At 44.4% G+C, this 26698-nt stretch overlaps 1 protein-coding gene across 1 annotated transcript in view; it reads left to right on the top strand.

Annotated features, from left to right (window-relative positions):
- Window positions 1–742: 742 nt before the first annotated feature.
- The window catches only part of LOC137384642 (ubiquitin-conjugating enzyme E2 N-like), a 37079-nt gene continuing 11123 nt past the window's right edge, over window positions 743–26698 (top strand). Inside the window, exon 1 of the mRNA XM_068058818.1 lies at window positions 743–861. Within this exon, the coding sequence (XP_067914919.1) occupies window positions 829–861 (33 nt within the window). The 5' untranslated portion in view covers window positions 743–828. The remainder of the gene's footprint in view (window positions 862–26698) is intronic.

Genomic DNA, 26698 nt, shown 5'->3' on the forward strand with positions numbered 1-26698 from the left:
CCTTTTAGTTCCCTAATCAGCCACACTCCTCCTTTTAACATCCTTTTACTATGCCAATAGGACACTTTTAGATTCCCTTTTATGTAAACTGCATGTTTCTTCTCATACACTCTCTTTGCTTCTCTTTGTTTTTCCCACTTCCCCTCTGAACCTTCTATATTCAGCCTGGTTGTATTACCCATCTGACATCTGTCATTTGTACCCTTTTTCAGTTTCATCTTAGTTTGTCTTTCGTCATCCAGGAAGCTCAACAAACTTGACATTGCATAAAAGTTGGACAACCTGGTTTTCTTAAAAACTCAATGGTGTTGTAAGTTATGGAGCTTCTCTGTCCAACTCTTAATGTCATGATAAAATGATGCACCTATCCATTGGCCTGAGGAAAAACCTTGGTGATATTATGCCTTTTAACGGCATTCCACAAGGAAAGCAGGTTGCAGATTCTGGTGAAATGTTATCTCCTTTTATTCCTCTTTCTGCGCAATCGCTGTCTGGCTTGTAGCATTTTATGCTTTTGCTTTATATTTCCTGACAAGCATATTCACTTTCATTTCCCGATCGTCCCAAATAAAAACCCTGATACCTCACACCTTCCTTGACGGGAGCCGCGTTGCAGCTTGGAGGTTGTAGTTCCTCTGCGCGGGCAACTGACGGGACAGCGCTGACCGTTGGACTACATTACCCAGGAGCCCACGCGTGCTTGACTCACGCGGAAGTGGGGGAAGGGCAAAAATAGGAAAAATACAACAGGTTCCGGCTTCTGCCGCAGCTTGTGGCAAACACAGGAGGGAGCGAGAGAGAGAGTCGCACCGTAAACATCCAACGATAATGGCAGGCGACCTTCCCAGGCGCATTACCAAGGTACGAGGCCCGACAAGTAACTTATGTATTGTAGAAATAAGATACATTTACTTGTTGAGCATTTTTTCCTCTTTTGCGAAAGCACTTCCGCTTCCAGCGATTGCGACCTGAAAGGAAAGCCTCATGGCATTAACATGGCGGCGGACCGCGCTTTGTGGGGAGGTGGGAATGAAAGACGAAACGCGAGTGCGGGTGGGTTTGCCTGAGCCGAACCAGGCATTGAGGAAACGAGTAGGCCTCCGCCAAACCGGGTTGCGTCATAGAGCGGGGAGCCTGGTGACGCTGAGGGGGTGGGGAGAAGACGGAATTGGGCTGCGGCCGTCTTGTGATGTGTAGACGGTAGTCGTGTTAGTTGAGGCGCTCAGTGTGGTTGGGGGGGCGGGGCTACAGCTGGAGCCGGCTGAAGAATGGGCGCGCGAGTGGAGCGCCAGTTGGGTTTGAAAGGGGCGCGCGTGCGCGCCGCTCGCCAGTGGCTCGTGACGTCGTGGCGGGTCTGCCCGCCCGCTCGCCAGGTATAGCCGGTGGGGGAGAGGCGGAGTTCCATGGCCGGGCTGAGGCGCCGGTGTTGGCGGGTAATTTGGTGTGGCCACCTTTTGGAGAGGCGGCTGATTGTTAGCGGTGCCAGCGGCAAAAACCTGATGGGGATTTCCGCTGGCTCAGCTATGTTCGGAGTGGATTTCAGGGGCACAGTTGCTACTTTACAACCGACATGAGTGACATTTAACTGCTGCTACATTAGTGTTTCCGTCTGGCTACGGTGGAAGCTTCTAGAAGTTTATAATCCTCAGTCTGCATCCCGCGACTTGACCTGGGGCGCCACCATCCTTTCAATACAACAAAGTCCCCATGGGCTATCTCCATGGTATTTAACCCACTGTACTGAGCATGATGAAGGAGCTTTGAGAGGAATGGACCCTCATTATGAGGGTGGTGAAGGAGACTTGGGAAGTATTAGATTACAAATGGCAATGTAATGTTCTTAGTCGAAAATAGTGACAAAACACAATCGAGCACCCAAAGACTTGGTTTTACTTGTAAAATAATGGAATTCACTATCGGCAGTAAACCTGAAGGTCAATATGTGCAACATAATAAAGCAGTATTCAGTGTAGCTTTAGAAGGGATAGATCCATTTGCACAAATTGGATGTTGCATTTCTATATTACAACTGTGACTGCACTTCAGTTGTATTTCATTGGCTGTAAAGTGTTTTAAGTCATGCCTTAGGTAGTGAAAAGGTGCTATATAAATGCAAATCCTTTTAGTTGGCATTGATAGCTTGGATTTGGAATCTCAGTGCAAGTTAGTTAAATTTGCAGACAGAATCACAGAATTGTTATGGCGCAGAAGGAGGCCATTTGGCTCATCGTGTCTACGCTGGCTCTCCGAATTAAAGGTTGGTTCAGGTCTGCAAATGAAACCCGACCCAAGTCCAACAGAGCCACATCCAAGACTGCCCTGAGTCCTTTCATTTTTTCCCGCGCCCGACCCAACCCGGCAATCAGTTAACCTACATTCTGTTTTTTCACTTAGTTATTTTAAGCTTGTGCGGATAAGCAAACAAAACCACCTTTCAAGTCCAAAAAGTACATTAACACTGGAGCCACTTACCAGAGGTGGTGATAGAGCGCATCCAGCCCGGAAGTGCGACCCAACCCAAACTCGACTCGTTGTCCGGTCCCATTGGACTTTACTCTGAATGAGCAATTCTCTTCGTTTCGTTCCCCCACCTTCTCCCTGTAACACTGAAGATTCTTCCTTTTTCAGATAAGTCTAATTCCCTTTTGAATGCTTCAGTTGAACTTGCCTCCACCACACTCGGGCAGTGCATTCCAGACCTTAACCACTTGTTATGTGAAAAAGGTTTTCCTCATGTCGCTTTTGTTTCCTTTGCCATTTACTTTAAATCTGCCCTCATGTTCTCGATCCTTTCGCGAGTGGAAACAGTTTCTCCCTATCTACTTTGTTCAGGCACCTCGTGATTTTGAATACCTGTATTAAATCTTCTCGCAACTTCCTTTTCTTCAAGGAAAACAGTCCTAATCTCTCCAATCCATCTTCACTGACGTTCCTCATCCCTGGAACCATATTAACAATATTAACTGGGAAGGGCAGTGGAATTGTAACAGGCAGCCCAAAGGTTACAAAATGCATTAACAAAATATGACACTGGAGTGGGCTGAATGTCAGATGAAAAGTATTGCATTGCATGTAATTTGGGAAAAAAATGGGTGGCATTTGTACTCCATGCATGGTTTTGAAGTTGAGTCGTCAGTCTTGGTGAATTCTGCTGAAATAGCAAAGAATGAATTTGACTAGGGTAGATAGAGAAACTTTTTTTTTCTCTGGTGTGGGATTCCAGAACCTTGCATAACCTTGAAATTAGCTAGTACGTTCAGGGATGGTATCAGGAAGCACTTTTTCACGCAATGGGTGAAACAATTGTACTTCCGTTACCTCAAAAAAAAAACTTTTGAGGCTAGTTGAATGAATATGTAAAAACTGAGATTCATGGTTTCATATCCCTTACCCGCCTTAGAATTTTGTGGTGTAAATGGAGTTAAGATAGAGTTCGTTCTTCCATGATTTAATTGAATGCCAGAGGAAGCTGTGATCAAATTGTGCAGTGGTCTGTTCAAATTGCATCTTTATTAGTTCTGGCTGTTAAGTAACAGAACATATTAAGATATTCAAGTGTTGAGTTCAGTATCGATGTCAGGACTTTGATGGGAAAAGGCTTATGGTGTATAACTGCATTATATCCTGTTTGTTTATTTTAAAAGGTTTCAGAAACAGCTTGAGAAACTGGTTATGTATAATTTAAGACATTAGCCCCTCATAGTTGGCAGTTAGCGGTTCTGCTCTGCACAGCGGATTCCTTCAGTTTTATATCTGGGGTCGAGTTTCTGCTTTGGGCGCATTTGGAGCGGGCAGTTTGTCACCACAGTGACAGCATGAAAAATCCCAGATTTTAAATGCACAGTATTGAGTTGCTTAGTTACTAAATGTCTTGCTTAACATCAGAACACCATCCAGAATCACAGAATTTACAGCACAGAAGCAGGCTGACCATCCCAACTGGTCTGTTTCATATGAGCTTCCTCCCACCCTACTTCATCTAATCCTATCAGCATATCAATTTTTCTCCATCATGTACATACCTTCAGGTGATTAGAAAGTTAAACATTCTAATCTTTCTGCGTAAAGAAATTTTTCCTGAATTCCTTATTGAATTTGCTTAGTCACTGTATTTTGGACTCCCCTACAAGTGGAAAGATCTTCTCTACATGTATCCTATCAAATCCTTTTATCGTATTAAAGAGCTTTATTAGGCTAACTCTTGGCCTTATGTTTTCGAGAAAAGAGGTCCAACCTGTCCAGCGTTTCTAAATAGTTGTATCCTTTCAGTTCTATTATCCTTGGACATCTTTTTGGCACCTTCTCAGTGCCTCTACATCCGTTTTGTAATATGAGTAATGGAACTGTGCACAGTATTCCCAAGTCTAACCAAGGTTCCATATAAATTTAAACACAACTTTCCTACTTTTCAATTCTGTTCCTCGAGATATTAACCCTGGTTCTTTGTTTGCATTTGTATTGGCCTTGATAACTTGCCTTGCTACTTCCACATTTCTGTGTTTCCATGACCTGTTTTGGACTGCAAAATCCTGGGTTATTTTGTCTCGGCATCTATGGAGATAACAAACAAGTTAATATTTCACATGCAGACCCTTCTTCAGATTTCTAGTGTTTTCTTCCTTTGCATCTTTCTTCTCAGGGTCTTGCAGTTATTTTTATCAAAGTTCTTCTGGACTTTTGGCCACTTGTAAATGCTGTCCCAAGGTTTGCTATTGTTCCTTAGCTGTTTATCAGACTCTTTAAGCTGACATAGTTTAGACTCGTGTTGACATGAATTATATTTACAAATCCAGATCCTTTGTGTAGATTCGTACAGTCATCACACTGATCTCTGCACCTTTTCAACTTAACATCATTCCTGTAACTAGTACCCTCCCCTCAAGGCATTCTATTTAGTGCATCTCTTGATGTCGCTTCTAAAACTAGGACTCTCAGCCAATTCCTTTTTACCTGCATATTTTAGTTTGGATACTCACTGCCTTAAGCAGACATACAGGAATGTTACTGGAGCTTTCCAACATACATTTGGATAGTGTTTCACAAAATTCAGATTTTTATCAGTCAAGGTGTCCCTCTTCTGTATCCAGATTGACTACCCTTTGTTATATGAATTTGGCAATTACTGAGGCAAGACGTAATGGGTATAATAGTTTGTTTTATCACTAGTTTGAAAATCAGTGACTCCTGATAACACTGCCCAGCGGCGACTTATTCAGAGCGCTCCCAGCTTCGCACACGTGCAGAACAGACTCTTGCTGTCAGTATGGTTTTGCGCATGCGTGTCAAAATGACATTCGCGTACTGAAACGTCTGCTTGCCACTCGCTCCCCTCATCAGTTCTCCCCACTCGGCCACTCAGTTGCTGTGTTGACCTATTTTCAATCCCTCTAGACTCCTCCTGTATTCATTGACCAGTATTAGGACCGCTAGCACTTTCTAGATTTCACTCCTTATCTCACAGCGCACCATTGGGTATGTATCATCCATCCCTCAGGACTTGGTTTTGAGCCTATCTGCAACTCTTTGCCAATGATAAAATTATTCATATTGATTGTAGGACCACCAAAGATAAGTTAGTTTGAGAGTAGTGCCCTCTCTGGTGTATGCTACAAGTAATAATCATTAACTATGAGCTGGGAGAATCTGAGGAACAGAGTGGCAGTGGAAGTTTGGTATTGGTGAGAATTTGATGTTAGGTTGGTGGAGCTGCTATATCATTTAAGCCAAGGGGCAACAATAAATGAATAAATAATCGCACACTCTGAAATGTTAAAGGTGACGCAATCAACACAGGAGCAGCAGAACCTGAGGAAATTGAGTACATGTGAACATATGATTTAGGAGCAGGAGTAGGCCACTCGGTCGCTCGAGCCTCCTGCACTATTCTATAAGATCGTGGCTGATCTGATCGTAACCTCGACTCCTCTTTCCCGCCTATCCCGACAACCTTTCACCCCCTTGCTCATCAAGAATCTATCTACCTCTGCCTTAAAAATATTCAAAGACTCTGCTTCCACTGCCTTTTGAGGAAGAGAGTTCTGAAGATTTGCGACCCTCAGAAAATTTCTCCTCATCTGTCTTAAATGAGCGACACCTTATTTTTAACAGTGACCCCTAGTTCTAGATTCTCCCACAAGAGGAAACATCCTTTTCGCATCCACCCTGTCAGGACCCCTCAGAATCGTGTGTTTCAATCAAGTTGCCTCTTACTCTTCTAAACTCCAGCAGATACAAGCCTAGCCTGTCCAACCTTTCCTCATAAGACAACCCACCCATTCCAGGTATTAGTCTAGTAAACCTTCTCTGAACTGCTTCCAATGCATCTACATCCTTTCTTAAATAAGGAGACCAGTATTGTACACCGCGTCCAGATTTGGTCTTACCAAGGCCCTATATAACTGAAGCGTAACCTCCCTACTTTTGTTTTCAATAAACGATAATATTCTATTGGCTTTCTTAATTACTTGCTGAGCTTGCATACTAACCTTTTGCAATTCATGCACTAGGGCACTCGGAGCTCTGCAATTGCTCACCATTTAGATAATGTGCTTATTTTTTATTCTTCCTGCCGAAATGAACAATTTCACATTTTCCCACATTATACTCTTTGCCAAATCTTTGCCCACTCACTTAACCTATCTATGTCTCTTTGTAGCCTCCTTATGTCCTCTTCATAAGTTACTTTCCTACCTATCTTTGTGTCATCAGCAAATTTAGCAACCAGACCTTCGGTCCCTTCATCCAAGTCATTATATAAATTGTAAAAAGTTGAGGCCCCGGAATTACCCCTGTGGCACACCACTCATTACATCTTGCCAACCAGAAAGTGACCCATTTATGCCTACTCTCTGTTTCCTGTTAGCTAGCCAATCTTCTGTCCATGCTAATGTTACCCACTACACCAAAAGCTTTTATTTTCCTCAATAGCCTTAGAAGTGGCACCTTATCAAGTGCCTTCTGAAACTCTAAGTACAGTACATCCACTGGTTCCCCTTTATCCACAGTTCATGTTACTTCAAGGAACTCCACTAAATTGGTTAAACATGATTTCCCTTTCACAAAATCAAGTTGATTCTGCCTGATTTACCTTGAATTTTTCTAAGTGCCCTGTTTTTTATGTCTTTAATAGCTTCTGACATTTTCCCTATGACAGATGTTAAGCTAACTGGCCTGTAGTTTCCTGCTTTCTGTCTCATTCTTTGAATAAAGGAGTTATATTCACTATTTTCCAATCTAATGGTACATTCTCCAAATCTAAGGAATTTTGGAAAATTAAATCCAATGCATCAACTATCTCTAGCCACTTCTTTTAGGACCCTAGGATGAAATCCATCCGTACCCGTGGTCTTGTCAGCCCGCAGCTGCAACAATTTGTTCAGTACCACTTCCCTGGTGATTGTAATTTTCTTGAGTTCCTCCCCCCCCCCCCCCCCCCCACCTTCCATTTCCTGACTTACAGCTCTTTCTGGGATGTTGCTTGTATCCTCTATAGTGAAGACCGATGCAAAATTCTGCCATCTCCTTTATTTTCCCTTCTTAATTTCCCAGACTCTCTCTCTCTATAGGGCCAATGCTCACTTTGTTAACTTTTTTAAAAATATCTATATGAACTCTTACCATGTTTTTATATTTCTACCTAGCTTTCTCTCGTACTCTAATTTTTCCCTCCTTCTTAGCTGTTTTTTATATTCTGCCCCATCTTCTGACCTGTCACCCATCTTTGCGCAATTATATGCTTTTTCTTTAAGTTTGATATTATCTTTAACTTTTTTAGTTAACCACGGATGGTGGGTTGTCCCCTTGGAATTTTTCTTTCTCGTTGGAATGTGTCTGTTCTGTGTATTGTGAAATAACCCCTTAAATGTCTGCCACTGCATCTCTATTGATCTATCCCTTAACCTAATTTGCCAGTTCACTTTAGCTAGCTCTGTTTCCATGCCCTCCTAATTGCCCTTTTGTTTAAGTTTAAAGTGCTAGTCTTGGACCTACACTTCTCCATCAAACTGAATGTAAAATTTGATCACCTGATCGCTGCTACCAAGGGGCACCTTCACTATGAGGTCATCAATTAATCACATCTCATTGCATAATACCAGGTCTAGTATAGTCTGCTCTCTGGCTCCAGAACATGCTGTTCTAAGAAACTATCCTGAAAACATTCTATGAACTCCTCCATCTAGGCTACCTTTGTCCATCTGATTCATCCAGTCTATATGTAGATTAAAATCCCCCATGATTATTGCTGTACCTTTCTGACAAGCTCCTATTATTTTTTCCTTTATAATCTGTCCTACAGTGTGGTTACTGTTAGGCCTGTGCACCACTCTCGCAAGTGACTTCTTGCCTTTATCACTTCTCATCTCTACCCAAACTGGTTTCCTGAACTTGCGTCATCCTTCTCTCGTGCTAATATCATTATTAATTAACAGAGCCACCCCTCCACCTTTTCCTAGCTTCCTGTCCTTCCTAAATGGCATGTACCCTTCAATATTCAGGTAGCAATCTATCATCCTGCAGCCATGTCTCTGTTTTTGCGAGGAGCAGCCTTGATAGAACGGGGTGCGAGCGGACTTTCAGCTGAGCGGTCAATTTCAGAGCAGCCTTGATAGAACGGGGTGCGGAGCGGACTTTCAGCTGAGCGGTCAATTTCAGAGCAGCCTTGATAGAACGGGGTGCGGAGCGGACTTTCAGCTGAGCGGTCAATTTCAGAGCAGCCTTGATAGAACGGGGTGCGGAGCGGACTTTCAGCTGAGCGGTCAATTTCAGTAAGTTACAAGTTAATCCCTTTTTTGTTTCGGAGGACCGGGGACTGCTGGGTAGGGGAAAACTATTTATTTGGGCAGTTTTAAAATCTTTGTCTTTTGCGAGGAGCAGCCTTGATAGAACGGGGTGCGGAGCGGACTTTCAGCTGAGCGGTCAATTTCAGTAAGTTACAAGTTAATCCCTTTTTTGTTTCGGAGGACCGGGGACTGCTGGGTAGGGGAAAACTATTTATTTGGGCAGTTTTAAAATCTTTGTCTTTTGCGAGGAGCAGCCTTGATAGAACGGGGTGCGGAGCGGACTTTCAGCTGAGCGGTCAATTTCAGTAAGTTACAAGTTAATCCCTTTTTTGTTTCGGAGGACCGGGGACTGCTGGGTAGGGGAAAACTATTTATTTGGGCAGTGGCAGTACCCGAGACACTACACGTGTAGTGTCTCCCACCCACCCTCCTCCTCTAACCAAAAAAAAAAGGACTCTAGGGTGTTGATAAGGTAAGCTTTTTATTTAAAACTTCAGTCCGTCGGATTGCTAAGCGAACAAGTTTTGACTTTTTTTTCCGTTTGGTTTTTCAGTAGATTTATTGGGAATCTAGAATAGTGGGAATGGAGGTAAAGGCAGTTGTATGTTCCTCCTGCAGAATGTGGGAGGTAGGGGTCGCCAAGAGTGTCCCTGCTGACTGCATCTGCGGGAAGTGCACCCAACTCCAGCTCCTCGCAGACCGCGTTAGGGAACTGGAGCTGGATGAACTTCGGATCATTCGGGAGGCGGAGGGGATTATTGACAGGAGTTATAGGGAGGCAGTCACACCTCAGGTAAAAGAAGTAGGTAGATGGGTTACCGTCAGGGGAAGGAAAGGGAACCAGCAGGCAGTGCAGGGATCCCCTGTGGCCGTTTCCCTCAACAACAGGTATACCGTTTTAGATACTGTTGGGGGGGACGACTTACCAGGGGTAAGCAATGGGGTGCAGGTCTCTGGCACAGAGTCTGTCCCTGTTGCTCAGAAGGGAAAAGGGAAGAGGAGCAGAGCATTAGTCATTGGGGACTCCATAGTTAGGGGAACAGATAGGAGGTTCTGTGGGAACGAGAGAGACTCACGGTTGGTGTGTTGCCTCCCAGGTGCCAGGGTACGTGATGTCTCCGATCGTGTTTTTGGGATCCTTAAGGGGGAGGGGGAGCACCCCCAAGTCGTGGTCCACATAGGCACCAACGACATAGGTAGGAAGAGAGATGGGGATTTAAGGCAGAAATTCAGGGAGCTAGGGTGGAAGCTTAGAGCGAGAACAACCAGAGTTGTTATCTCTGAGTTGTTGCCTGTGCCACGTGCTAGCGAAGAGAGGAATAGGGAGAGAGAGGAGTTGAACACGTGGCTGCAGGGATGGTGTAGGAGGGAGGGTTTTGGTTTCCTGGATAATTGGGGCTCTTTCTGGGGTAGGTGGGACCTCTACAAACAGGATGGTCTTCACCTGAACCAGAGGGGTACCAATATCCTGGGGGGGAGATTTGTTAGTGCTCTTCGGGGGGGTTTAAACTAAATCAGCAGGGGAATGGGAACCTAAATTGCAGTGCCAGTGTACAGGCTGTTGAGAGTAGTGAGGTAGGGGATAAGGTTACAGGGACGCAAGAGGGCACTGGCAAGCAAGAACTTGGTTTAAAGTGTGTCTACTTCAACGCCAGGAGCATCCGGAATAAGGTGGGTGAGCTTGCAGCATGGGTTGGTACCTGGGATCCTGATGTTGTGGCCATTTCGGAGACATGGGTAGAGCAGGGGCAGGAATGGATGTTGCAGGTTCCGGGATTTAGATGTTTCAGAAAGAACAGAGAAGAGGGTAAAAGAGGGGGGGGTGTGGCATTGTTAATCAAGGAAAGTATTACAGCGGCAGAAAGGACGTTTGAGGACTCGTCTACTGAGGTAGTATGGGCCGAGGTTAGAAACAGGAGAGGAGAGGTCACCCTGTTGGGAGTTTTCTATAGACCTCCGAATAGTTCCAGAGATGTAGAGGAAAGGATAGCGAAGATGATTCTCGACAGGAGCGAGAGTAACAGGGTAGTGGTTATGGGGGACTTTAACTTTCCAAATATTGACTGGAAATACTATAGTTCGAGTACTTTAGATGGGTCTGTTTTTGTCCAGTGTGTGCAGGAGGGTTTTCTGACACAGTATGTGGACAGGCCAACCAGGGGCGATGCCACATTGGATTTGGTACTGGGTAATGAACCCGGCCAGGTGTTCGATTTAGATGTAGGTGAGCACTTTGGCGATAGTGATCACAATTCGGTTAGGTTTACCTTAGCGATGGGCAGGGACTGGTATATACCGCAGGGCAAGAATTATAGCTGGGGGAAAGGAAATTATGACGCGATTAGGCAAGATTTAGGATGTGTAGGATGGGGAAGGAAACTGCAGGGGATGGGCACAAACGAAATGTGGAGCTTATTCAAGGAGCAGCTAATGCGTGTCCTTGATAAGTATGTACCTGTCAGGCAGGGAGGAAGTTGTCGAGCAAGGGAGCCGTGGTTTACTCGAGAAGTTGAAGCGCTTGTCAAGAGGAAGAGGGCGGCTTATGTTAGGATGAGACGTGAAGGCTCAGTTAGGGCGCTTGAGTTACAAGCTAGCCAGGAAGGATCTAAAGGGAGGGCTAAGAAGAGCAAGGAGAGGACACGAGAAGTCATTGGCGGATAGGATCAAAGAAAACCCTAAGGCTTTCTATAGGTATATCAGGAATAAACGAATGATAAGAGTTAGAACAGGGCCAATCAAGGATAGTAGTGGGAAGTTGTGTGCGGAATCAGAGGAGATAGGGGAAGCGTTAAATGAATATTTTTCGTCAGTATTTACAGTAGAGAAAGAAAATGTTGCCGAGGAGATTACTGAGATACAGCCTACTAGGCTAGATGGGATTGAGATTCACAAGGAGGAGGTGTTAGCAATTTTGGAAAGAGTGAAAATAGATAAGTCCCCTGGGCCAGATGGGATTTATCCTAGGATTCTCTGGGAAGCCAGGGAGGAGATTGCAGAGCCGTTGTTGTTGATCTTCAAGTCGTCATTGTCGACAGGAGTAGTGCCGGAGGACTGGAGGATAGCAAATGTTGTCCCCTTGTTCAAGAAGGGGAGTAGAGACAGCCCTGGTAATTATAGACCTGTGAGCCTTACTTCGGTTGTGGGTAAAATGTTGGAAAAGGTTATAAGAGACAGGATTTATAATCATCTTGAAAAGAATAAGTTCATTTGCGATAGTCAGCACGGTTTTGTGAAAGGTAGGTCGTGCCTCACAAACCTTATTGAGTTTTTCGAGAAGGTGACCAAACAGGTGGATGAGGGTAAAGCCGTGGATGTGGTGTATATGGATTTCAGTAAGGCGTTTGATAAGGTTCCCCACGGTAGGCTATTGCAGAAAATACGCAAGTATGAGGTTGAAGGTGATTTAGAGCTTTGGATCAGAAATTGGCTAGCTGAAAGAAGACAGAGGGTGGTGGTTGATGGCAAATGTTCATCCTGGAGTTTAGTTACTAGTGGTGTACCGCAAGGTTCTGTTTTGGGGCCACTGCTGTTTGTCATTTTTATAAACGACCTGGATGAGGGTGTAGAAGGGTGGGTTAGTAAATTTGCGGATGACACGAAGGTCGGTGGAGTTGTGGATAGTGTCGAAGGGTGTTGTAGGGTACAGAGGGACATAGATAGGCTGCAGAGCTGGGCTGAGAGATGGCAAATGGAGTTTAATGCGGAGAAGTGTGAGGTGATTCACTTTGGAAGGAGTAACAGCAATGCAGAGTACTGGGCTAATGGGAAGATTCTTGGTAGTGTAGATGAGCAGAGAGATCTTGGTATCCAGGTACATAAATCCCTGAAAGTTGCTACCCAGGTTAATAGGGCTGTTAAGAAGGCATATGGTGTGTTAGCCTTTATTAGTAGGGGGATCGAGTTTCAGAGCCACGGGGTCATGATGCAGCTGTACAAAACTCTGGTGAGGCCGCACCTGGAGTATTGCGTGCAGTTCTGGTCACCGCATTATAGGAAGGATGTCGAAGCTTTGGAAAGGGTGCAGAGGAGATTTACTAGGATGTTGCCTGGTATGGAGGGAAGGTCTTACGAGGAAAGGCTAAGGGACTTGGGGTTGTTTTCGTTAGAGAGAAGGAGGAGGAGAGGTGACTTAATAGAGACATACAAGATAATCAGAGGGTTAGATAGGGTGGATAGTGAGAGTCTTTTTCCTCGGATGAGGATGGCAAACACGAGGGGACATAGCTTTAAGTTGAGGGGTGAAAGATATAGGACAGATGTCAGAGGTAGTTTCTTTACGCAGAGAGTAGTAGGGGCGTGGAACGCCCTGCCTGCAACAGTAGTAGACTCGCCAACTTTAAGGGCATTTAAGTGGTCATTGGATAGACATATGGATGTAAATGGAATAGTGTAGGTCAGATGATCGGCGCAACATCGAGGGCCGAAGGGCCTGTACTGCGCTGTAATATTCTAATTCTAATTCTAATGATTATCAGTTTGTGCTTATTTATTTCTATTTGTGGTATCAGTTCATCTGTTTTGTTTTGAATGCTGCGTGCATTCAAATACAGAGCCTTTATTGTCCTTTTTTTATTAGTTTTGTAATGTCTAGCCTTGACTGCTGATTTACTCTTAGATTTGTACTTTCTATCCCCTCCTGTCATGGTCTGTTTATCATTTCCCATATTAATACCTTTCTCTATTGCCTTGTCTCTACTCTTTGGTTTACCACCTCTTCCCAAATTTGATCCCTTGCCCCCACTATTTAGTTCAAAACCCTCTCTACTTCCCCAGTTGTGCGGTTTGCTACAACACCAGCCCCAGTACTGGTGACAGTGCCCCACGCACCGGAACCCACTTCTACCACACCAGTCTTTGAGCTACACATTCGTTTCTCTAATCTTATTTGCGTGTGGCCAATTTGACGTGGCTCAGGTAATATTCGGAGATTATTACCTCAGGTTCTGCTTAATTTGGTGCCCAGTCTCTCAGGATATTAAGCAGCAAATACTGAATCATAAGTCTGACAATGTGCGAGTCAAATCCATTTTTTTATTTTTAAGCAATGTTTTGAAATTTCATTCAAGAATTCTGCTTGCTTTTCTGTGAAAGCTGCAAACCAATAACCTTGCACATTGTCAAACTATAATTTTTAAAGCATTTCGGAACAATTAAGAGGACTTGCAGGAATTAAATAGAGTTGACGCAAGAAGAAAAAAAAGTGAACAAAATTACAGAATTGTTACAACGCATGCGGCCATTTGGCCCATTGTGTCCACACCGGCTCTCCGAACGAGCAATTCACTTGGAGCCATTCCACCGCCTTCTCTCCCCCTCCCCCCCCCCCCCCCCCATAACCCTGCACATTCTTCCTTTTCATATAACAGTCTAATTCCCTTTGATGTTCAGAGAGAATTGGGGGAACTCGTACAAGAAACGCACAAAGTTAACATGGAGGTGCAGCAGGCTATTAGGAAGGCAAATGGCATGTTGGTCTTTATTGCAAGGGGATTGCAGTACAGGAATAAAGAAGTCTTACTAAAATTTTACAGGGCATTGGTGATACCGCACTGTAATACTGTGTGCAGTTTTGGACTCCACATTTAAGAAAGGATATACTTGCACTGGAGGCAGTGCAGCGAAGATTTACTAGATTGGACCCTGGATTGAGGGGGGTTGTCCTATGATAGGTTGAGTAAATTGGGCCTATATTCTCAGGAGTTTAGAAGAATGAGAGGCGATCTAATTGAGACATACAAGATTCTTCATAGGTTAGAAGCTGAGAGATTTGTTTCTACTGGTCGGGGAATCTAGAACACGGGGACAGTCTCCGGACAAGGTGTCAATCTTTCAGGACAGATGAGAAATTACTTCACTCAGAGTTGTGAATCTTTGGAATTCTCTACCCCAGAGGGTTGTGGATGTTCCATCATTGAATACAATTTAAGGCTGCGATAGATAGATTTTTGGGGAATCGAGGGATATGGGGAGCGGGCAGGCAGGAGGAATTGAAGATCAGCCATGATCGTATTGAATGGCGAAGCAAGCTCAATGGGCCATATGGTTACTTCTCCTAGTTCTTGTATTTCCCCTACTTTCAATATCTATAATTTTTGTTCCTTGATGTTGCAGTATGTTGAGTACTGCTGATCGATGCAATGAAAACTATAACTTTCAATGCACCATCTCTCCTGCACAACATTTATGAAAAGCAGATGAAGGCCCCAACTCAAACTGAGGTACCCTTCTGACAGGAATTTCTAGCATTAAATTGACAATTTTATCGGTACATTTTTGTTTTTGTTTAATTGTGAAGGAATTACTTAATTAGTAACTTAAGTTGCCACTTCCTGTTTAAGATTATTTGAGTGAGTCGTAATATTTTGCCCTACAGGAAGGCAGTTTTGTGGCTGTACTCTACTAATGTGTTGGAAGTATGATTCTTAATTATATAGATTAGAGTGACAAAGCGTGGTTTACTTTTGACTATAATTTCTTGATGCACTTTTGTGCTGGCTTTATGTGCAGTTTGTCACAGTGGCGCAGTGGTTAGCACCGCAGCCTCACAGCTCCAGGGACCCGGGTTCGACTCCGGGTACTGCCTGTGTGGAGTTTGCAAGTTCTCCCTGTGTCTGCGTGGGTTTTCTCCGGGTGCTCCGGTTTCCTCCCACAAGCCAAAAGACTTGCAGGTTGATAGGTAAATTGGCCATTATAAATTGTCACTCGTATAGGTAGGTGGTAGGGAAATATAGGGACAGGTGGGGATGTTTGGTAGGAATATGGGATTAGTCTAGGATTAGTATAAATGGGTGGTTGATGTTCGGCACAGACTCGGTGGGCCGAAGGGCCTGTTTCAGTGCTGTATCTCTAATCTAATCTAATCTAAACTGGTATTGTGTAATACCACACTTCCAAAGTTTTTGCTTCCACTCTAGGGAAACCAAAACCAGGGGCCATAAATATGGTTTGGCCACTAATGAATCTAATAGGGAATTCAGGAGAATATTCTTTATCCAAAGAGCGATTAGGATGTGGAACTTGCTATAACCAGTAAGTGAGGCAAAGCGCTTATTGCATTTAAAGGAAAGCTAGATAAACATGACGGGGGGTGGGGGGGGGAAGAATTGGTCATTCTGATAGGGTTAGGTAAAGAAGGTAGAAGAGGGCTCATGTGGAGGATCAATGCTAGTATGGAACAAATAACCCTTTTCTGTGCAATGCTGTAATTTTCATGTTGTCCAGCTCAGTGGGGCTGCCTTTGCTTAGTTGTGCTCTTATCTATTTGTAGACAGAACATCTCCAGCAACACTCTCTCCCTGCCCTTGTACCATTTAACTCGAGTCCCCAAGTATCTATTGTTAGCCCTCTCCTCTTCCTCCTCTGTCAGCTATCCTTTGGTGACGTCACCCAAAGGCACAATGTCAGGTGCCACATGTAGGGTGACAGCACCCAGCTCTATCACACCACCAGCTTTCCAGATCCTTCCACTGCCTTTGTGTTGCCAGCATGCTTGTCTGACCTGGTCCTGGTTGAGCCGTAATTTCCTCCAGTTAAACACATTGTCTTTGGCCTCTGGCCCAAACTCCAAACCCCCTCCTCCAGTATTCTTGCTGGCTACTGTATTGGGTTCAGGCTGACTGCAGCCTTGGCCTCGTATTTGAACTTAAGCTTCTGAACCCAGATCATCTTGTACCACTGTAACATTGCCAATCTCCTGTTGTAACCCTCATCCATGCATTTGTCCCCTCCAGATTCAACCTGTCTGGCTGTCCCTGGTCGGCTTCCTATCCTCTGCCATCCATTGACTTCAGCTTGAATAAAATGCTACTCCCTGTATGCTAACCTGCACCTAGTGAATCTCGCCCATATCTTTGCTGGCTTGAATTGGGGGAATCAGTCAAATTTAAGATTGTCATCCTTGTGTTCAAATACCTTCCTGGCATTGCTGCTTCCCATCTTTAACCTTCTACAGCCCTCCAGCTTTTGCCTCGTGCAATTTTTTCATGAGTCTGTGGAACACTCTTCCCTAGAGAGCAATGGGAGGCAGGGGCATTGAATGTTTAAGGCAGAGGTAGGCAGATTCTTGACAAACAGGGGAGTCAAAGGGGATCAGGGGTAGGCAAGAGTTGAGTTCACAGAAGATCAGCCATGATCTTATAGAATGGTGGAGCGGGCTTGAGGGTCCGAATAGCCTACTTCTGTTCCTAGTTCATATGTTCGTATCCCCCACTCCCTTTGTTTCACTATTTGCAGTTGTTCCTTCAGCCATCAGGGCATAAGCTCTGGCATTCTCTCCTCCCCTACCTTTGAACAAGTTTTTAGTCACCCATGCAATATTTCCTCCTTTGGGTGCCTGATTACACTTCTGTGAAGTGCCGTGGAATGTTTTCTTATGTTAACGATGATATATAAATGCATGTTGTTGATGTGAAATTTGGCATTGGAAATTTGGATAAATTGAAGCCTTTTTGCAAGATTCCTGCAAATACTTTTTCAGCCAGTTAGAAAATGTTATAAATGTTATGTTTGTAATTATAAAAGCAGCATGCTGCACTCTGAGCAGGTTGAGCCACAGTACTTTACAAACTGTTGCCACTGTGAAATAATTCAAATATACTTAGGAATTCTGCTTTTATGTAAATAAATATTCAAAGAATTATGATGTAAGCTGTAAGTTTGCAATGTAACTTTTGTCGTAGTGTTTTATTAATTAAAGGTGCTGCTTAACGGACAATGGGATTCAAAGATGATAATTGTCCATTCAGCTGTGAAACTGAAAGTGGCAACTCATTGTTAATCCTCTGAATCACAAAACTGGCTTTTTAGTACTCTCCAACCATCGTGTATTTTTGTAACTTCAAACCTTTACTGAAAGGGCAAAGAATTTTGCAGTATATTGTTATTTTCCCTAAATAATATTTTGAAAAATGCTCCTTAGTTTCCCAGAGGACCCCGAGTCTAGTAAATGCACAGTAGATACCTCTCTGGACATTGGTAAGTTGGTGGAATGGCGGCTAGGTGGCTGATGAAGTTCAAAGAAGTGATTTCATTTTGGTAGGAAGAACGTGGAGACACATTTATAGTTTGACAATGTGCAAGGTTATTGGTTTGCAGCTTTCACAGAAAAGCAAGCAGAATCCTTGAATAAAATTTCAAAACATTGCTTAAAAATAAAAACTGGATTTGACTCGCACATTGTCAGACTTATGATTCAGTATTTGCTGCTTAATATCCTGTGAGACTGTTGATCATGAAAATGTTTTCATTGGAAATTTAATAACACGTCTTCGTCATAGAAGCATTGGAATGCACGTTTTTGGAAATGGCAATATGGTCTATTTTGCTGGCCTCAGTCCAGTTGGGTTGTGCAAGTAAATTAACTCGTCCTGCCCTTTTTTTTAATTATATATATTGTCAATGTCATATGATTTTTGATGTCGGAGCCCAGGGAACTGACTTTTGGCAGATCAGGATTGACTTCTGGTTCAGAGCAGAATGATTTGATATCACTTGCTGAGAAATAGGAGGGGACCAAGGATAGATCCTTGGGGAATGTTAGAGGTAACTGGGAGCAGAAGAGAAGCCATTGCATTTTCTGGCTATGATTTAGATCAGAATGGAGGCAGGTGAGAGCGGGTCCCGCGCAGCTGGGCGACAGTGGAGAGGCAACCGTGCCAAAGACTGCAAAACAGTTTGAGAAGGATGAGGAGGGAAAGCTTACCTTTTCACAGTCTCACAGGATGTCATTTGTTACTTTGCTAAGAGCTGTTTCAGTACTGGTGGGGTGGAAAACTGAAGCAATTCATACATGGAGTTCTGGAAAAGATGCAAATGCTTTTAGGAGGCGACCGCACCTTCAAGGACTTGAGAGGAAAGGGCGGTTGGAGATGGGATTGTAGTTTGCAGGGTTGGTGTGTTGAGGTGTTGCTGGCAGATTTAAAGGCGAGAGGGACAACACCTGAAGAGAACACTGCTGAAAGGCGGCGCAGTGGTTAGCACCGCAGCCTCACAGCTCCAGTGACCCGGGTTCAGTTCTGGGTACTGCCTGTGCGGAGTTTGCAAGTTCTCCGTGTGACCGCATGGGTTTCTGCCGGGTGCTCTGGTTTCCTCCTACAGCCAAAGGCTTGCAGGGTTGATGGGTAAATTGGCCATTGTAAATTGCCCCTAGTGTAGGTAGCTGGTAGGAGAGTTGAGGGAAGGTGGGGATGTGGGAGGGAATATGAGATTAATGTAGGATTAGTATAAATGAGTGGTTGTTGGTCGGTACGGACTCGGTGGGTCGAAGAGCCTGTTTCAGTGCTGTATCTCTCCATGACTCTGAGAACACCATTTACAATATTGGCTAATATAGGAACCAGGAGGGGAAGTTGGGTGATCAGTTCAGTGGTAATAGGATTGAGGGAACAGGAGGTGGGTCTCATGGACAAGATGAACTCCAAGCATGAGGAGAGATAGGAGAGAAATTAGAGAAAGATGCAAGTTCAGGGCTAGGGCAGGGAGGAGCATTTTTTTTTTATTTATTTAGAAATACAGCACTGAAACAGGCCCTTCGGCCCACCGAGTGTGCTGACCAACAACCACCCATTTATACTAACCCTACACTAACCCCATATTCTCTACCACATCCCCACCATTCTCCTACCTACACTAGCGGCAATTTACAATGGCCAATTTACCTATCAACCTGCAAGTCTTTTGGAGGTGGGAGGAAACCGGAGCACCCGGCGGAAACCCACGCAGACACAGGAAGAACTTGCAAACTCCGCACAGGCAGTACCCAGAATCGAACCCGGGTCGTTGGAGCTGTGAGGCTGCGGTGCTAACCACTGCGCCACTGTGCCGCCCACTGAAAGGTTGGCTAGAGAGCATTTAAACTGTTACCTCATTTCAACTTGCCACAAGTACCACAGGTGAGCTGATGGTTTGCACGAAGTATGAAGTAAGAAATTTGTATAGTTCTTTTGCAGTAAAGAAAATTATTTTTTCCTCTGAAACATCACTTACTAGCTAACACTAGCTGTGAACTGTAAAGGCTTACAGACGGATGCATCCATGTGTTTGATATGTTGGCTGGACTTTAGATCTGGCAGCTGTTTCTTTTGGGAAATGTCTAGCTTTATCTCTGCCACCTTGCTGTATACACAGGTGCATGCACACATTGCTGACACATTTAGTCTGCACATAGCATCAAAGTTCAAAAGGCCCATGAGGCGCAAAGTGTTTGAAATGTCACTCTTTCCAAATAACTTGATTGGCGACAGTGAGGGCTCAAGCTGATCTGTTTTTCTGCACTGTGCCTCTATTGCTGTTCTACAATTAATGCAGCAATCAGCTCAACATGATGCTCCTACCAAGTGATAGTCATAGAACATAACCATACCATATGACCATAGAACATAAATAGGAACAAGAGTAGGGCATATGGCCCCTCTAGCCTGCTTACCATTCAATAAGAATCTGAACTTGGCATCAAGTTTGCTTTCCTGCCTGTTTCCCTCCCCCCACCCCCCAAGCTATAGTTTAAAAATCTGTGTCTCAGCCTCCAATATAGTCAATGACTTGGCCTCCACAGCTATTTGAATTGGAGAATTCCCAAAGAAATTCCTCCTCATCTGTCTTAAAGGGGCAATTCCCTCTGAAACTGTGCCCCCACGTTCTAGATTCCCCCCATGAGGGGAAACATCCTCTCAGTATCTATCCTGTCAAGCCCCCTCATAATCTTGTGTTTCAGTAAAATCACCTCGCATTCCTCTAAATACCAATGAGTATAGGTCCAACCTGCTCAGCCTTTCCTCATAAGGCAACCGCATCATCCCAGGAATCAACCTAGTGACCCTTCTCTGAACAGCCTCCAGTGCAAGTATTTCCCTCCTTTTTAAATAAGGTGACCAAAACTCTGTGCAGTACTCTAGGTGTGGTTTCACCCATGCCCTGTACAGTTATAGCAAGACTTGCCTACTTTTATACTGCACCCGGCCCCGCAACATTCCATTTGACTTCCTAATTACTTGTACCTGTATGTTAATGTTTTGTGATTCATGCATGAGGACAACCAGATCTCCTGCAGCATTTTGTTGTCTATCTCCATTTAAATAGTAATTTGCTTTTCTATTCTTCCAACCAAAGTGGATAACTTCACATTTTCCCACATTATACTCTGGGCAAAAATTTGGCACATATTCACTTAACCCGTCTATATCCCTTTTGCAGACTGTGTCCTCCTCTCATCATCAAATTTGGCAACTGTACACTAGGTCCCTTCATCCAAACCATTAATACAGATTGTAAATAGTTAATGTGCCAGCACTGCTCCTTGTGGCACCCCAGTAGTTATTAACCTGAAAATGACCCATTTATCCAACTCTGTTTCCTGTAAGTGAGCCAATCCTCTGTCCATGCTATTATATTAGCCCCAATGCCATGAGCTGTTATCTTGTGAAGTAACCTTTTATGTGGCACCTTTATCGAATGCCTTTTGGAAATCCAAATACACTACATCTACTTTTTATTTTTATTTAGAGATACAGCACTGAAACAGGCCCTTCGGGCCACTGAGTCTGTGCCGATCATCAACCACCCATTTATACTAATCCTACACTAATTCCATATTCCTACCACATCCCAACCTGTCCCTATATTTCCCTACCACCTACCTATACTAGGGGCAATTTATAATGGCCAATTTACCTATCAACCTGCAAGTCTTTGGCATGTGGGAGGAAACCGGAGCACCCGGAGGAAACCCACGCAGACACAGGGAGAACTTGCAAACTTCACACAGGCAGTACCCAGAATTGAACCTGGGCCGCTGGAGCTGTGAGGCTGCGGTGCTAACCACTGCGCCACCCTTTATCCACCCTGATTGTTCCATCCTCAGAGCTCTAATAATTTTGTCAGACACTATTTCCTTTTCATAATTAAAACCATGTTGACTCTTCCTGATTTGTGTTATTTTGCTATTAATTCCTTAATGAATTCCAACATTTTCCTAATGGCAGACGTTGGGCTGACTTGCCTACACTTTCCTGCTTTGTAATCTTCCTTCCATAGAGGTGCTACATTTGCAGTTTTCCAAACCGCTGGGACCTTTCTGGAATCTAGGGAATTTTGGAAGATTGTAACCAATGCAGGCCATTAGGTCCAGGGACTTATCAGCCTTTAGTCCCATTCGTTTTCATAGTACCTTTGCTCTAGTGATAGTGATTGTTTCAAGTCCTTCCTCCCTTTTGCCCCCTGATTTCCTCCTCCTATTGGAATGCTTTTTGTTTGTATCTGTGAAGACAGATGCAAAATTCTTGATCAAAATCTCTGCCATTTCATTGTTTCCCAATATTAATTCCCCTGTCTCATCCTCTAAGGGACCAATGTTTACTTTTTTAGAATTAGAATATTACAGCGCAGTACAGGCCCTTCGGCCCTCGATGTTGCGCCGATCATCTGACCTACACTATTCCATTTACATCCATATGTCTATCCAATGACCACTTAAATGCCCTTAAAGTTGGCGAGTCTACTACTGTTGCAGGCAGGGCGTTCCACGCCCCTACTACTCTCTGCGTAAAGAAACTACCTCTGACATCTGTCCTATATCTTTCACCCCTCAACTTAAAGCTATGTCCCCTCGTGTTTGCCATCCTCATCCGAGGAAAAAGACTCTCACTATCCACCCTATCTAACCCTCTGATTATCTTGTATGTCTCTATTAAGTCACCTCTCCTCCTCCTCCTCTCTAACGAAAACAACCCCAAGTCCTTCAGCCTTTCCTCGTAAGACCTTCCTTCCATACCAGGCAACATCCTAGTAAATCTCCTCTGCACCCTTTCCAAAGCTTCGACATCCTTCCTATAATGCGGTGACCAGAACTGCACGCAATACTCCAGGTGCGGCCTCACCAGAGTTTTGTACAGCTGCATCATGACCCCGTGGCTCTGAAACTCGATCCCCCTACTAATAAAGGCTAACACACCATATGCCTTCTTAACAGCCCTATTAACCTGGGTAGCAACTTTCAGGGATTTATGTACCTGGATACCAAGATCTCTCTGCTCATCTACACTACCAAGAATCTTCCCATTAGCCCAGTACTCTGCATTGCTGTTACTCCTTCCAAAGTGAATCACCTCACACTTCTCCGCATTAAACTCCATTTGCCATCTCTCAGCCCAGCTCTGCAGCCTATCTATGTCCCTCTGTACCCTACAACACCCTTCGACACTATCCACAACTCCACCGACCTTCGTGTCATCCGCAAATTTACTAACCCACCCTTCTACACCCTCATCCAGGTCGTTTATAAAAATGACAAACAGCAGTGGCCCCAAAACAGAACCTTGCGGTACACCACTAGTAACTAAACTCCAGGATGAACATTTGCCATCAACCACCACCCTCTGTCTTCTTTCAGCTAGCCAATTTCTGATCCAAAGCTCTAAATCATCTTCAACCCCATACTTGCGTATTTTCTGCAATAGCCTACCGTGGGGAACCTTATCAAACGCCTTACTGAAATCCATATACACCACATCCACGGCTTTACCCTCATCCACCTGTTTGGTCACCTTCTCGAAAAACTCAATAAGGTTTGTGAGGCACGACCTACCTTTCACAAAACCGTGCTGACTATCGCAAATGAACTTATTCTTTTCAAGATGATTATAAATCCTGTCTCTTATAACCTTTTCCAACATTTTACCCACAACCGAAGTAAGGCTCACAGGTCTATAATTACCAGGGCTGTCTCTACTCCCCTTCTTGAACAAGGGGACAACATTTGCTATCCTCCAGTCCTCCGGCACTACTCCTGTCGACAATGACGACTTAAAGATCAACAACAACGGCTCTGCAATCTCCTCCCTGGCTTCCCAGAGAATCCTAGGATAAATCCCATCTGGCCCAGGGGACTTATCTATTTTCACTCTTTCCAAAATTGCTAACACCTCCTCCTTGTGAATCTCAATCCCATCTAGCCTAGTAGGCTGTATCTCAGTAATCTCCTCGGCAACATTTTCTTTCTCTACTGTAAATACTGACGAAAAATATTCATTTAACGCTTCCCCTATCTCCTCTGATTCCGCACACAACTTCCCACTACTATCCTTGATTGGCCCTGTTCTAACTCTTATCATTCGTTTATTCCTGATATACCTATAGAAAGCCTTAGGGTTTTCTTTGATCCTATCCGCCAATGACTTCTCGTGTCCTCTCCTTGCTCTTCTTAGCCCTCCCTTTAGATCCTTCCTGGCTAGCTTGTAACTCTCAAGCGCCCTAACTGAGCCTTCACGTCTCATCCTAACATAAGCCGCCCTCTTCCTCTTGACAAGCGCTTCAACTTCTTGAGTAAACCACGGCTCCCTTGCTCGACAACTTCCTCCCTGCCTGACAGGTACATACTTATCAAGGACACGCATTAGCTGCTCCTTGAATAAGCTCCACATTTCGTTTGTGCCCATCCCCTGCAGTTTCCTTCCCCATCCTACACATCCTAAATCTTGCCTAATCGCGTCATAATTTCCTTTCCCCCAGCTATAATTCTTGCCCTGCGGTATATACCTGTCCCTGCCCATCGCTAAGGTAAACCTAACCGAATTGTGATCACTATCGCCAAAGTGCTCACCTACATCTAAATCAAACACCTGGCCGGGTTCATTACCCAGTACCAAATCCAATGTGGCATCGCCCCTGGTTGGCCTGTCCACATACTGTGTCAGAAAACCCTCCTGCACACACTGGACAAAAACAGACCCATCTAAAGTACTCGAACTATAGTATTTCCAGTCAATATTTGGAAAGTTAAAGTCCCCCATAACCACTACCCTGTTACTCTCGCTCCTGTCGAGAATCATCTTCGCTATCCTTTCCTCTACATCTCTGGAACTATTCGGAGGTCTATAGAAAACTCCCAACAGGGTGACCTCTCCTCTCCTGTTTCTAACCTCGGCCCAGACTACCTCAGTAGACGAGTCCTCAAACGTCCTTTCTGCCGCTGTAATACTTTCCTTGATTAACAATGCCACACCCCCCCCTCTTTTACCCTCTTCTCTGTTCTTTCTGAAACATCTAAATCCCGGAACCTGCAACATCCATTCCTGCCCCTGCTCTACCCATGTCTCCGAAATGGCCACAACATCAGGATCCCAAGTACCAACCCATGCTGCAAGCTCACCCACCTTATTCCGGATGCTCCTGGCGTTGAAGTAGACACACTTTAAACCAAGTTCTTGCTTGCCAGTGCCCTCTTGCGTCCCTGTAACCTTATCCCCTACCTCACTACTCTCAACAGCCTGTACACTGGCACTGCAATTTAGGTTCCCATTCCCCTGCTGATTTAGTTTAAACCCCCCCGAAGAGCACTAACAAATCTCCCCCCCAGGATATTGGTACCCCTCTGGTTCAGGTGAAGACCATCCTGTTTGTAGAGGTCCCACCTACCCCAGAAAGAGCCCCAATTATCCAGGAAACCAAAACCCTCCCTCCTACACCATCCCTGCAGCCACGTGTTCAACTCCTCTCTCTCCCTATTCCTCTCTTCGCTAGCACGTGGCACAGGCAACAACCCAGAGATAACAACTCTGGTTGTTCTCGCTCTAAGCTTCCACCCTAGCTCCCTGAATTTCTGCCTTAAATCCCCATCTCTCTTCCTACCTATGTCGTTGGTGCCTATGTGGACCACGACTTGGGGGTGCTCCCCCTCCCCCTTAAGCTACTCTAGCTACTTTAGCTACTCTCTTCCTTTTTATATACTTATAGAAGCTCTTACTGTCTGTTTTTATTTTTGCTAGTTTACTCTGGTCATGCAGGCCCCCACCAGCCAAGAATGATTAATAATTTTGCCACATGAACAGAAATTTTAAACTCTTACTGGAGTGAAGAAAGAACTGGTTTAAAAAAAATCCACAATGGATCCTTGGCTGGAGAGACATTTTTGCATATCATCAGACAGTTCTTGAAAAGGGCAAAGGGGCTGCTCTGTGCTCCAATTTAATCCACATAGACTTTTGATTACCAGACGTCGAGGGTGGAGGAGCTCGCACTCCAGGTTAACTGCTAAGATGGCCGAATACATAAGATGTAGTCAGACCATTTTAGTCACATGACTGTTGCAGGAATTTGAATTTGCCAGAGTTTTGAACTGGCAGAAAGCTGTTTGCTTCTGATCGGAAAAGACCTCTCGTGCTGGCTCGCCGCAGCCTCTCTTGTCTGCTTCCATCTCTTTCTCACGGAACTGAAATTCACTGAAGATGCATGAACCCCAAGAGAGAAAAGTCTCCTACAGTGAACAAGGTTTTAAGAATACTGGGCCCCAACGAAAAGCAAGAATTGCCTACAAGCAAGGACTCTACAGTGAGCTCGAAGCACAGTAACAAGTAACTCTTCAGCTTTTGCCTCAAACCTCTCCACTTTATTTTTCTGTCTCTATTTGCATGTGTGTATCGCATATGCAGGCTGGCGTGGCGTGTATCCATAGTTGTTAACTGAATTTGATTAAAGTTTTAATAAATTTCACTTCATTAAACCTAAAAGCCCGTTTGTGCTAATTTCTTTGCCTTATAATTGGAAAGTGGTGAACAAGGATTCACCAAGGGGGAGCTCAAAACAGTGTGTTTAAAATTAAATCCTGTTCCAGTAAGACCAGATGAAGGCTGAAAGGGACCCCTAGACATCTTTCTCATCTGGTCATCACAACTCTCATAATCCAATGCCACTGATTTACAGTTTTCATGGGGGGGGGGGCTAGGGTTGTACCACAACCCTGCCCCACCACCAAAGTGAAGATCCCCAAACCATATTTAATAAAATTGAATGTACCATAGTCACTGAAAATCAATGGTCCCCTTAATTACTTTGGAAAATCCAGTGATACTAAAATATTTCATAAAGTGGGGATAATAAAGATTACAGTATCAGTTGAACTACCCATATTTTCTGCACATCAAACCTGT

The sequence above is a fragment of the Heterodontus francisci genome, chromosome 27 (genome assembly GCF_036365525.1).
Source record: "Heterodontus francisci isolate sHetFra1 chromosome 27, sHetFra1.hap1, whole genome shotgun sequence".
NCBI lineage: Eukaryota > Metazoa > Chordata > Chondrichthyes > Heterodontiformes > Heterodontidae > Heterodontus > Heterodontus francisci.